The 12,912-nt window shown below is 45.6% G+C and overlaps 1 protein-coding gene across 1 annotated transcript in view; it reads right to left on the reverse strand.

Annotated features, from left to right (window-relative positions):
* zmat4a (zinc finger, matrin-type 4a) overlaps positions 1–12,912 on the reverse strand; it is a 75,263-nt gene that overhangs the window by 31,335 nt on the left and 31,016 nt on the right. Inside the window, exon 4 of the mRNA XM_076270312.1 lies at positions 1,403–1,559. Coding sequence (XP_076126427.1) covers positions 1,403–1,559 — 157 coding nt within the window. The remainder of the gene's footprint in view (positions 1–1,402; positions 1,560–12,912) is intronic.

Raw genomic sequence — 12,912 nt, forward strand, 5'->3', positions numbered from 1 at the left:
TATCATAATGGTGACAACTGCGGGCACAACACCTGCAAAGGCCTCCTCTCCCGTGGAGGAGAGAGCCACGGCTCGCCTGGGTCCCAGGTGTTGAATTAGGGAGCGATCCAATTCTCCCGACTCCATTGTGCGGCGACGGCGGTGGCGGCAGTCTCAGCCTCAGTCTCCTACTCCCCTCTTGGCTGGTGTTCATTATTCTCCCCGCCACCAATTTGTAAACAGATATAAGAGGAGCAGCTGCCACACATTACTTCCTAGAAGGGCTGCTCGTCTTTCTCTCTCGCTCCAGCCGGAGGTGCGGGGAGTTGTAATTAAATCTACACGTCGCATGTGTAGAATGCACCGCGCGTCAGCACGGCCCAGCTTGCCTGTCCACACACATGTGTGTGCACATGCGTACGCGCGGCGGCAGCGGTGGATGCCGCAGTATGTGTGAGCGAGGCGGGCCGGGCACTAAGAAATGGCCTACGTCTACAGACACCTGGTGGTTTGCCTCTCTGCCATCCACCCCCTTTTTTTTTTTCCTGCTGGGTGCTTCGATTTGTTCCAGGGCGGTAAGAAAAATAACCGCCAGATGTTCTCCTCAGTCACGCCGCATGGTAAGCCCCCGTGCAGTCTCCGTAGACATAGCTTGTCACAAAGGCCGCGGCAACGCGATCCATTTTTATGGTGCTGCTGTCAGCAGCGCAGTGGAAGACGCCGTGTGACATGGCAGAGCCATCAAACCGCCGTTCGCTCATTGTTGGCTTACTGGCGTTAACAATGCGAAAAATGCCACACATCCACACAACAAGGATGTTGGATTTGAAATAGAAACGGGGAAATAAAAAAGTAAATCTCCAGCAGGTAAAGCACATTTGTTGGGCATAACGGGAAGAACTGAGGCATACATGTGGGGGAGAAGTGATTTGCTCGGTCGGAGAACTGAAGTGAGCATGAAACAAGCCCAGTTAAAAGACCTGCAGAGGGGACACAGATCCTTCACTCACAGGGACTGTGTGATGAATAGAAAGTTTATGGAAATCATGGGTAAAACGAGAGCAAAAACAGCTGTTTAGAAGAAAGTCAAACACACTGAGGCCCTAAACTACACATTAAAGAGTCCTTAGTTACCTAATTAACTCATTCATCAGCATTCTTTGCATATCAATTGAGATTACTACATGACAGGGACTCTGTAGTCTTGGTCAATAAACACACTGTGCCGTTTCAAGCCCTGAGTAACTCCAAGGGCATAAGCCCCTTCTTATCAGAACTCTAGCTGAGGGCTCACCAATCTTCTGAAAAGCACTCTCCTCTTCCCAGCATTGCCAATCGTCCTCTCACCACAACCCTCCTAATAGTCCTGCGCTCAGTTAAAAGCCCAGTGGTGGTTAAAAGCCCAATACGAGTGGCCCCTTACCTTTGGCTGTGATGGCAGGTTGTTCCCCCAGTAGCAGTTTTAGTCTCTTGGCGTGGATCTTTCCCTGGTAATGGGACTGTGCTACTACGGCCGAGGTGAAGGACATGTTGCACAGAGTGCAACACTTGTTCTTGTCAACGTCGCCCTCCTCACTTCCCTGGAAAAGAAAGAGAGAGAGAGGGAGAGAAAGAAAGAGGGGGAGAAAGAAATGGGTCAAATTGGACTCTTAGTGAGCCCTGGTGTTAACATACACATACAAACAGTCTCAGGATGGACAATGCAACGTTAGGTAGAGGTCTACTGTGCCTTGTTTTTCAGGAGTGACAGGACAAACTTGAAAGAAGCGAAGGGGCTTATCACATTTTCCCATCATGCACTGGCACTGTTTCTCTCTCTGTCGCTCGAGGTCAGACACTTCACGGCACTTAAGGGCAGATGCACTGTGAGCGCATCAGCAGGTCCATTTGCTGCAGTTCCAGACGACGGGAGCAATTGACTGTGCTTGCGGAGATTTCTCATTTGGCTTCCCGGTGGGATGCAAATGGAGTCAATTCGGCAGTTACAGGGGCGCGGTCTTAAAAGTGAGCAATCTCCGACCGAGCACGCGGGGGCTCCACCCTGGGCCTCCATCTGTGCTGACGTTTCAGGTATGCCATTGTGTAGCACGCTGAATTAGAACTGCCACAGAAACAGAGAGAGAGAGAGAGAGAGAGAGAGAGAGAGAGAGAGAGAGAGAGAGAGAGAGAGAGAGAGAGAGAGAGAGATGTGCTCGGGGACTTCAGAGATGGATGCGTCCAGAGCTCCAGGGCAACACTGGCGCTGCCAAGGCATGATGGTGCCAACCCTCCAAGCCACAGACACTGCTTAGCAGGGAAAGAAACGCCAATGCACAGGCCGGCACCAGTGAAGGTTGTTCTGCAGCCACGGCTGACTTTAAAACAATTTGCCGCATCGCCTCGCTAGTGTCTCGAATCCTTTGACCGACTGCTCACAAGCCGTTTCATCTCGAACATGCCCCTTGTGATGCTTCTCATTGAATCAGGCACAGCAGCTTTTAGCACTAATCAGAATGGGTTACCCAAACAACAAAAACATACCAGAAAATGATCAAAAGCAACAGCCACAGCATCGCACGATTTATGGCTTTTATGAATTAAACAACAGACTTGTTTGCATGCATCTTTCCCTTGCCTCTCTTTCTGTTCCTTTCTTTCTCTCTTCATTGAGACACAGCAGTGCCTTGCAGGGCCGTGTCAGAGGAGCAGATATGACACATGTGCTTTGACAAGGGGGCTGTGCTTCCAGGCACTGTCACACAGAGCAAGCAGCACAAAAACAAATCTCCTCCCATGTGGCAAGGAGGCAACATAACCCCATCCCCCTCCCCCCACCACTACACTCTCCACTCCCACTATCACAACTCCTCACTCTAAAAGGAAGAACTGATGGCATACTCAATGTAGTGGCACGGGCGCCTGCATCACTCGCAGATGCAGGGTGGGGTGGGAGGGTCCACGTAGGTGAGACCAGTAGTGTGTGTGTGTGTGTGTGTGTGTGTGTGTGTGGGGGGGGGGGGTGGGTATCAGAACCTGCAGCCTGTGCACCCGGTGTTAGCACTTCACGCTATGAGAGAGAGAGTGATAGCTGAAGCTGAATCTAGGCTGCTGCCTGCTGTTGCACAGTGAGTCACTCGCCGACACACACACACACACACAGGTTCCCTCCCCATGACCTTGTCCTGTCCTTCAAAGCCTACAGACACCACACACAGACACAGCTTTGCTATGCCTTTACCTATCGTCACTCCGCAATGCGCTGACAACACACACACACACACGCACTATACCTCCCTGCTCTTTGAAGTCATCTGTCAAGACTGAATTAATGAAGCGTCGAAAAGGTTTTGAAATTGTGTAATTATGGCAAAGTGAGATGGAGAGAGAGACTAAGTGGGTGAGCTCTAACGTTAAAAGAAAAACCATGGGATTCGTGCATCTGCGTTGATGTTAATTAATGGCGGTGGAACGGGGGTAAATAACTGTTGAATATCCGCTGTGGGGACAGTGTTTAATTACTGCGTCAGGTTGCCTCTGACTGTTCAGATGATATAAAGGAACATTGTGATGTACATTCAAGCCTTCCTAGTGGGCTTTTTTAAAATGTATTTCCATATATAGTAAGAATAAAAACAGATGTCTCAGTCTTTATGCTTTATTTGTGTTTCTTGCAGTTGATGCATACTCTGAGTTTTTAATATGTTCGATCCTTTTTTAGCCTGGAGATTGAATTTAATGAAGTGAAGCCAAAGTTTACAAGAGAAACATTGCTTGAATATTGCTCTTATTTCTCAAATGGCAAGAAGCCATTTGTCTACTTCAGATGAAATCTGGAACTCTTTTTCCAAGGCCAGAAAAACTCCTGACTCATCTACAACAGATCTAGCATTTTCCCTCGCATCACCATATTTCAGCAGACATATATGACTCAGTTGCCGTAATCTCGTAGCAACAGAGAAAAATAATCACCGTTGTCTGCCGCCAGAATGTACGGCTGCACAGCATTTTATAAATGTGCTACGCGACGGTTCCATAGAAACCCCTTCCACGCTCTCATTCATTTGAAACACAATAAAAAAATCCTCCTTATTTTGATTTGTAAAAAGGAAATCCAGACTCATGCAGTTATCTCTACATGTTTGAAGACATCAGTGCACAATATTTTCATACATATAGTTGGGAGTTCATCTCTTTTATGTGCATGTGTGTGTGTGTGTGTGTGTGTGTGTGTGTGCACGCTGTGCCTTGCCATATTACTTGGAATTTACTAAGCTTTCACTTTATCAAGTAAACAGTGCTCATCATCGCCTGTCACCTCTAATGTAATTTGCGGTGCCCACAACAGAATGTAGTTAAATAAGGTCAACCAATGACAACATTAGAAGGAATCAAAAGTTTAGCGATAATGAAAAAATGAAATATATGGTAATAAGATGTCGACAAACAGCAAGATAATGTAGGGAAATAATTGTTCTACACTAGGCCTACTACTGAAACTATTTGTGAAGCTATAGGCTATGACAGATGCAATAGCAGGCTTATGTAGGTGGATGCCATGATATGAAGTGAAGGCAACACATAAAAAGGTGACCAAAAGTTAAAATTGCTTTTGACATGGTTCAAACAAGCAAAATTGCAGCTCTGAATACTGGTTCTGTTTTATTTTTGATGCATTTAACTGCAATCTGGATTCTGGACTTGGTAGATTTTTTTTCCAGCGCAAAACAGACATGCGCTGTTTTCATACAAATGCCGGAATACCTAATCAATCACTCAACACTTCTCCTCCTACGTTTTTGTATGATACCCCCACTTTCCCTTCCCATAAATGCATATGTATGAGTAAGAAGAGCACAGCTCGCCGTACAGGCAAAATGCCTTTTCACTCACATGCGGTCTGTTCGTACTGTACGTACGTTGCCATGTTTTAAGGCACAAATAGAGCATGAAAAAGGCACTTGTCTACTTCGGCTGAAATCTGGAACTCTTTTTCCAAGGCCAGAAAAACTCCTGACTCATCTAGAACAGATCAAGCATTTTCCCTCGCATTACCATATTTCAGCAGACATGACTCAGTTGCCGTAATCTCGAAGCAACAAAGAAACAGGTGCTATTCTCTTAGTACCTCAGCTCCTTAGTCTCTTAGTTGACTTAACCCAACACTCTCCTCTCCAATCCCACCCCCACCCCCACCCTCTCTAGTGCACTTGGTTCCTGGAGTTCCTCTGCCTGTGAGGCTGCTGCCAGCAGTGATATGATAGTGGGGATAATGCCCCCGGCCACAGCAGGGGCCCAGCTCTGGCTGCTCCTCACGTCTGACCCAAGAACTAGGACAGCCCAGCAGAGTGCAGCGCAGGGGCCTAACCAAGCAGAATATAATGAAATAATAACAACGGTAAATATATATTTTAAAAGGCGTTCCAGATATAGCCTGGAACACAGAGGTCCATTGCTACGGTGGGGAAAGGGCCTTGGCGGGGCAGGAACTAGTCAACAGCGACAGCACAGAGGAGATCATCATCACTGCCGAGGCTCCCGTTGTGAAGGAGCAGACGTTCATTAGGAGACAGAGAAGGGCTGCATGCAATGAGACCTAAGCCACCGTACATTGAGCTTGCTGCAGGAGAGCAGATGGGCGGATTTTCTAGAGAGCATTCTAGAGCTACTGCAGGAAACCCCCAAAGTAATGGTGCTCATCATCTACACTTCAGTTCGTAACATTCTCTCAGTTAATGTTTCCCTGCTTGGAGGATCTGGGAAAAAAAGTGGAATGAACTTTTTGCAGAAAAAGACTACAACATTGTACATTCATTGAAAATGTATGAAGTGAACTTACTAACTCGAGGACTGATGTGAAGATCATCTTCCTGCTCTTAAAGGTGCAATATGTATAGCTGTTTCTGTTGTCAAACAAGAAAAATGCTTTCCTCTCTACAACACCAATGCAATGCTAATGGCAATCCCAAAAGCATTTTTATTTTGTCAGCAGAAAAAAAACCTACATGTTGCACCTTTACAGTATCCTCCTTCCTACTATTCCTTGCAAGCACTGTTGGGACATTTGAAACAAGTGAGGCTATGAGTGAGGTTAGCAAAAACTGAATCAGAGCATTAAGAATAGTGGTCCCACTTAATCTTAAGTCCTCACGGGCACCACTTAGTACTGCATTGGTAACTATAATATATCTCAAAGGTATTCCTGTCATTCTTCTTACAGGATGTAACAAGTAGGGTAACAATAAGGTTTAGTGTCAATTAGTAAGTAAATTACTCACTTAATTCCATGGTAACACATACTTGCATGAGAAAACATGGTATTATGTATTATTTATGCAAGTGCACTGTGATAAGGACACAATATGACACATTAAAGAAGAACCAGAATAGTTGTCTTTTCTGAAAAGTTTTACAACCACAACTGTACAGTTGTTATGCAAGTGCTCTCCTCCGACTGGTCTGAAAACTATTCTGTGAAAGTGATGATGATAGTAGTAGTTAATATGCCATGTAATGTTAAGATTCATAGCATAATTATCCATGATTCATTAAGCATGTATGCTCACCCTGTATACCGCTAATGATGATGGTTATATCCTTTATGGCAATGGTAATGGGAGTTCTGCAATAAGAATATCTGACTATGTATTTCTAGAGATGAATAAATACAAAAAATATTGAATGAATGAATGAATGAATAAAACTGAAATAACAGACATGCACACAAAAAGAAAGCAATGTCTTCCATTTCTCTCGGACACATGCTTAACAAAGCTGCGGGTTGGTGCTCTGTTGGGAGGTACAGTCGAAGGGTCCCCGCTGCGTCGTGGGGCTGCAGCACTCAGCCATGAAAAAGATGGCTTGGCGAGAAATGAGAACATTCAGCTCTGCTCCGCCCCTGTAATACAGAGCTCGAAGCATGAAGAGCCCCAGAGCCTATGTGCACTTCTTAATAGGTGACAAGGCAGCCCATAATCTCCTTCTCACCTTTAGAGGCTGTGAATTGGGACTGCGCCGCTCCCTTTTCAAAAGCACTCTGGGTATTCTGCAATGAGCAGAAGTGAGGCAACACCTATTTCAATGCAGGGGCTGAGGTGGAAATACAACAGGCTCCACGTTTAAGGTTTGAGCACAAACAGGATTGGCTCTTCCCTCCAGTGCTTATGCCTCTCCCTGGCTTTGGTTGAATTCATAAATCCTTTCCCCAAAGGAAAACCATGTGCTAACAGGTAAACCCTTTAGGTCATGCTTACTGACCCACCGCACCAATGAGTTGGCCTCAGTAATGACCACATACTTATGGGAGACCATTAATAGTACACGCTGACTTTATTGTGGCCATAATTTCTGAGAAGCCATTAGATCGTAACAATTATAGCCATACAAGTAGTCCTTAACAGCTCTTTAAATGAGAACATATTACTTAATGGGTCATGGGAGTTCACTGTCAAATATGTGAGGCTGGTATATTGAAGCATCATCATGTGCCTATGGCAACAGACCCAAACAATCCTGCCCTGTGTGAAGAGAGGCTAGGCTATCGGAGAGATTGGTGCAGAACTCTCTTTTGTAGAGCAGTCAAATTCCATTCTGCCCAAAGCACCGCTAACGTTCACTGCAAGGCACTGCTCTTCCATGTCCCTTGTATGTGGGTGCGAAATCAATCTGGCTGTGGTTTAATTGTGGTGTCCATTGATTGTAGGTGCACAGGACCTGTCTGCTTGCCGTGTTCTACTGAAGATTAAAGGGAGCCGAGACACCGAACATCGGCTCAATCAGGGCTGGACATTATACAGCTCGTTCACATCAGCATGATGGCCTTGTATATGTGCCCCTAGGTGGCAATGTTAAAGGAAAAGTATTATGGCACTTTCTCTCTTTTTCTATACATACACCATGCCTATTTGATTTGTTATGAGCTAAAGAGCAATGTTGTTAATCATTTTCATCCTTTAATTAACCGACTTACCAGACTCCCATGCTGGGGTCTCTCATGTACTTTTTTTAAGACAACAATTAAGTTGTATCTTTCAAGCACTCGGGAGGATGAAAAAAGACATACACTGTCACTTAGATAAAAAGGATAAATCTACAAAAAAAGGGGGGAAAAGCGATTTTATGCCTCACAGCTCCCAAAGTAGCTGACAGAGAGAATCAGAGGGCCCCTTGTCTGCGCAATCAGCCCATTGCGATAACCATCTGATTAGCAGTGCAGAACGGCCTCATGGGAGCAGAGGACAGCAATGAAGCTGTAATTTACTGCTGATGTCTGAGGCACGACAGATAACAGGCAACAGCACCAAAAAATCCCGGAGATTGCGGTGCCCGGGACGAGGATGCGGGTGTGTGCGCGGAAATGGCCACAGAGAGGGAAAACTGACGCCCATTAGGGAGACTCACTTGACATGTCAGAGAAAATATGATGTTGTTCCATAAAAATGCAAGACAACTGATTGGGAGTAATCTCATCCAGGCTGACAGAAGACTGATGCGATGCTGAACAAAAGGCTGAGAGTGGCTATCCTCTCTTAGGCTGCAGATAACATCCTACAGCTTCACACTGAGGACGAAGAGAAAGACTCTACTCTGTTTACCTACTGAACTACTAAGTGACGTTCTGGGTCAGCTCACTGTATTCTCCGCATTGATTGGCTTTCAAAAGGCAAAGGTTTTGTATTAGACATTTTCCCCTCTGAGGGCAAAGCCTTTGTTTACTCCAGATCCTTTTCACAGCCTGCTGTTTGACAGGTTTGAAACCAACTCGAAAGACAAAGACTTCATTCCTGACTCCGAGCGGAATGCTCCGGCAACAATAAGCAGCACAGGTGCAGAGAGGTGGTCCGCGGAGACACGGCATCGCTGCTGCAGTGTTTGCACAGATGGAACAGTGAACTGACGCTCTCTCTTTCTGACTACACACTCTCAACAGCATTCAAAAGTGAAGGGAGCGGAACACGAACGTCGGAAGCAGGCGACAATGAACGCCAAGGACATTTGCCCAAACCTCAAAACAGCCCTTGGTTACACAGGATGGACAGGGCTCAACGGATATCCGTGTGGCGTGCGCCGTGGCAACGTTCCACGTTGCCATGCCGGCCGCAGAGACAGATTAGCCCGTCACAGCTGTCAGTTTGCATCGGCTCAGCCGGGGCCCCTGACACAGGCACGCCATGTCCTACCCTAAAAGCCCCCTCAGACCTCCACTTGTATTTTTAGACGCCGGCACCTTGAGGCCACGATCCTGGCTGGTGTGCGTCCCCTTTGCTTGACCGGGAGCGAGCCACACGCTCCATGCGCACACACACACTCTCTCTCTCTCTGTTTCTTTCTCTCTCTCTCTCTCTGTTTCTTTCTCTCTCTCTCGCGCTCTCTCTCTCTTTCCGAGAACCCAAAATGTCTGTCCATGCATCACCGGCACAATATGCAGAGAGGCGAAGACATAAAAAAAGAATATTGATGGCCCAAGCCGCTCTCATATAAAATGGCTTAAAGCGTTATTAGAGAGGGGGATGTATGATAGGAGATTTGTATGGTGGCAAGGCAATCCATCACTCAGATGGCACCAGCATTTAGATATACAGACCTGGCCAATATGCCAGGAACTTAAACAAGCTTAATGAGAAGTCAACTTGGGATGTAATAGTATCCACACAGCTCCTCTGTGTACGTCCACCCGCCTCTAAACCCACAGAAGCTCACAAAGTAGAAATCCTCTAGAGCCAACTGTATGGATTTATGAACTAACATGGCTTTGAAGAGCAGGAGGTGGAACTAAGGTGATTTCAGCTGGGTCCTCTAGCTTGTCGGAGCAAAAAAAAAAAAAAAAAACATGGCAAAGTTTTCTGACTAGCCAAACCTTGAATTATCCAGCTTCTGTGACAGAATGATGCCAGGCATTACAGGAAAGTGAGCATGGAGACGAATGCATCCAGGAGACTGAGTAGCTACACAGGTATCAAGGATGTTTTAGTTTCAGAGAGTGAGCGAGGGACATTCTTGCTATTGACAGCAGGGCCGGTTTCCCCACCAGATTTAAATCCTCACCAGAATTTTGATTTAAACACGGCTAACGTTAATTACATGTTGGACAGAGGGACACATATTTAATCATCACAAAAATGTCCCCAGCTACGAATTGTGTCCACCTCAATGGTTTCAGTATTACATTACTGATCCAGTAAGGGATGCACATTTCTGAGGAGTTCTTAGGAGGGCATGTACCTATTAGCTAGCAATGCAGATGGCAGATTTGAGCTAAACAGATGGCCAAGACCACACTGTCACAATGTACAGTTACACTCGTCTTTATTACCAGAAAGGAGGATGTATCGACACAGTCAGAACAAAAACAGCAGTACATAAATTATAAATGATATGATTAGTAATGATGATACAGCTAATGTGAACTCAAGCTTATTTCAGACACATGCTTTTATTTCAGCAGAAAGTCATTCAGTTCAAAAGTTAACACTGTTTTCACTGAGTAGACTTCTGTAAAGGTATGAATAAGCAAGACATTTTGATTAAACTGGTCTTTGTTACTGAATCAATAGAGCTGGGCGACACCAGCAATCACTCAGCTTGACTATCCACACACACTTCACATTCAGTTACTCAATGCCACCACCATCACACTATTTACATTTTATTGTGGGACTCTACAATTAAGAGCAGCACTAAATAACGATTCCCTGCTATAAAAGTGCTCAACTGAACTTTTACAAGCGGCCATAACGGCAAAACGCTTGTCTTGTTCGCGACACTGACAGATAGTCAGGTCCACCTCCCGTGACATTGGGAGTGAGAGGCAGGCTGACTGGTGCGGACTGACCGTCTGCCGCAGTCCTTCATCGCAGTTGCTGTCTCATCCCTGATGATTGCACACACACAGAGAGAGAGAGTGAGGCTTTAGAAAACAACAGCTGCTCTGAGCTACTGGAATATTGCTCATGCTGCAGAGAGTCAGTCACTGCAGCGGTGGTGATCAAACATACTCTAATGTGCTGTGTGGGGTGAACATATTCAGAGTGTTAGGTAGTAGGTAAACAATAGCTGAGCCAATGAAAAAAAACAGGTAAAATCAAAGAATTTTAACTTTTTCTTTAATTGCTGGTGATAGCTTCTTCTTTAATTGCTGGTGTTAGCTAAGGGAAGGGAGTGCGTCTCAACTTAGTGTCTCAGTAAAATGATTGAGATGAGCACCATGACATGCAAACACATGGGCACAGTCAAATCTGCACGCTGAGACACCCAAGATGGCAACATTCCCAATGAGGGACTCACACAACAGTGTCTTTGCTGAGCACCTTGTGTGAGGACATCTGAAAAGCTAACATAGCAGAAACAGAGCTGATGCCCACGCACATTTTGTTCAAGAGTTTTTATTTATATAGCTGCTAATTTAGGCCTGTCAGTCACAGAACCTGGAACCTCATATTAATTGCATTATTGCTGGTTACACATCACAAAAGATAATCATAATATGGTATGTGGGATGTGTAAATAAACTGTCCACACATAGCACATGACACAAACCTGTTTGATCATTGCTGTTAATTAGAGAATGTAGAATTCCCTACAGTGCTGCCTATAATTACAGGAGAAAGACATAATTATTTCTCCTTTGCAGTGTACTTTGCTCTAAGACCAATAGCATAACACTCCTGATCTATACACAAGTTTACTATGACCCATGAGGCCTGGCGTCAAAAGACTCCCACTTCTAAGTGAACAAACGGGGCGTGTTTGGGGGGCTTTTTTAAGTTTAAGTTCTTCAAATATATTCTTTTTGATTCGTCATCTTTTGGGATGCGATGGAAACTTTACCATCGTTGGTAGGAACACTCCAATTTAGTTTTAGGCTTATGTTCAAAACATTCACATTCAAGCCACTGAATTAGTTTAGTCCAGTTATACATACAACCACAGACAGCACATGTTGTCCCTAAGCTCCGTAACTCCTTTATGTCTCATAAAGATTTGCGACTTTACACAGTACACTACATAATAGCCCGAAAATGATTGCTAATTGCTAATTAGCACACAAAATATCGTAGGTATACTACTTCCGCCGCTGTTTTACCCACCTTATTTTTTTAGTACCCACCGGAAAAGGTGGATACCAAAGGTGCCCAGCTACCTGACAACTTGCAGCTGGAAATAACCGCAAGAGGCTCCCATCAGGCTCGAAATAGCTAAAATTAATTGTATACGGCCATCAGGATGATGGATACAATCCCCCCACCACCCCTTTTCCCCCACTGCCTTTCCAGTGCTCAGAAGGCGCCTTAGTGAAGCATCACTACCTGTGTCCAATCAGACCTGTAACCCTATCTTATCTCCGGACATGGGTGCCTGTCACATCCGCAGGTGATGAATGCTAATCACAGACCTGGAGAGCGAAGGAGCAGGGTGCACCGGCAGGCTGAGCGAGAGGAACTCTCTCTCTCTCTCTCTCGATCTCTCTCTCTCTCTCTCTCTCAGTGTGTATCTTGCCGTGTTGCTTTTAGGCAGGGCTCTCTCGGGGTGCAGGAGGACGGCTGGTGACTGATAGGTGGCAGCCTGTGGAATAATTATGGCGGGGGCCCATCGGACGCGTCTCGGGTTTACACAACCTGACACGGCGCTGTCTCAATCACCCGCACATTATTACAGCACCCTGTGGCACTGACATAAACTCTATGAAGACGCAACTGTTCAGTTGATGGAGAGAGCAGGGAGGAAGAAATAGAAATGATACCAAGCGCGTCATGGTGTGTGGGTTTTAAACCCCCTTGCACAAGATGAAGACAAGTCAACTGCTACACGGCGCCCTCGCTGTAAATCACCAATGATGTCTGGCTTTGATTACCAACAAGCAATTAGTGGAGATTTTGCCTCCTACAGTGGGTTTTTTGTAGATCTATTTATGAACACTGTGACAGAAATGAAGCATCTGCTCAAACGGCAGGGTGGTGA

This window comes from Alosa pseudoharengus, unplaced genomic scaffold (genome assembly GCF_046254945.1).
Source record: "Alosa pseudoharengus isolate Yale_2024_CS ecotype anadromous, Long Island Sound unplaced genomic scaffold, YU_APseudo_1.1 YU_APseudo_1.1_scf_6, whole genome shotgun sequence".
In the NCBI taxonomy this organism is placed as follows: domain Eukaryota; kingdom Metazoa; phylum Chordata; class Actinopteri; order Clupeiformes; family Clupeidae; genus Alosa; species Alosa pseudoharengus.